Source organism: Perca fluviatilis, chromosome 19, assembly GCF_010015445.1.
Source record: "Perca fluviatilis chromosome 19, GENO_Pfluv_1.0, whole genome shotgun sequence".
In the NCBI taxonomy this organism is placed as follows: Eukaryota; Metazoa; Chordata; class Actinopteri; order Perciformes; family Percidae; genus Perca; species Perca fluviatilis.
This window is the reverse complement of record NC_053130.1, coordinates 1,332,554-1,333,552: the sequence shown is the minus strand read 5'-3', so window position 1 is coordinate 1,333,552 and position 999 is coordinate 1,332,554. Positions and strand designations below refer to the sequence as shown.

At 42.2% G+C, this 999-nt stretch overlaps 1 protein-coding gene across 1 annotated transcript in view; it reads right to left on the bottom strand.

Moving 5' to 3' along the window:
- Positions 1-80, bottom strand: part of LOC120548224 (nuclear factor 7, ovary-like) — a 1,472-nt gene extending 1,392 nt beyond the window's left edge. Inside the window, exon 1 of the mRNA XM_039784322.1 lies at positions 1-80. This exon is cut by the window's left edge and continues 1,392 nt beyond it. Coding sequence (XP_039640256.1) covers positions 1-80 — 80 coding nt within the window.
- Positions 81-999: the final 919 nt, after the last annotated feature.

The following is a 999-nucleotide window of genomic DNA, read 5'->3' as shown; positions in this document are numbered from 1 at the left end:
CTACATGACAGAACAACAGGATCTCTAAAGACTTCATGACAGACCGAACATCGGAAATCCTCCTCTGACATGGAAGCCATTTTGTCTCTAAGAGCAGCTGAAAACAGCAGAAACAGCAGACGTTAAAACAGGAAGTCAGTTGTGTTTCCTTCCCTCGCATATGGGAAAGGTTTGCCTTCAGGGCTGTCTGCCAGAAGGGTTTATTTTAACCCAAACCAATATCTTTTCCTAAACTTATCTAAGTAGTTTTGTTGTCTAAACCTGAGAGATTTCTGGCAGAAAGCCCAGAAGGTAAACGTCTCCCGTGAGCCCCTCCCTGCTGCAGGAAGTTGCCTCAGTTACTTTCACTTTGAGTCTTTGAGTGTTTTTCAGTCTGCAGCAGATTACAGTTAAAGTATTTCACTTCTTCAGTACTTCAGAGCTCCTTCCTGTAACTGTCCTCCCTCAGTTAAAGTCACAGCTAAGTAATAAAAGGTCAATCGTACTGTCTGTCTGTCGGTGCGTCTCTTTCTTTCTTTATTTTGGATAGCCCCTTGAGATGTACCATCTCATTTTCAAGGGGGTCTCTTCTCACTTGCAACGTTTACATGCAGCCAATAACCCATTCAAAACCGTAATATTAGCAATAACCCGGTCGCGCACGGCCATGTAAACACCGGCAAAAACCCGAATATGCTCATATTCCGGTTTTTAAAAACCCGAATATGCTACCTGGGTTACCCCTTTTCTAACCCGAAAGTTTGGTCATGTAAACGCGTATCGGCATATCTCCATCAAAAGGAACATTGATTTGTGTTCTGCGCATGTTCTATTCGCAAGGAGTCTCGGTCTTTTGAGTAGAGGAACTTCTTGTTTGCGCCAGAAAACATAGTTATAATAATAATGATATACTATAATAATATAGTTATATATATATGTCAATGCAGAAAACCTGCACGGAAGTAAACAGGAAGTAGAGGTAAACATGGCGAGACGCAGCACAGCACCACACTTTTGGAG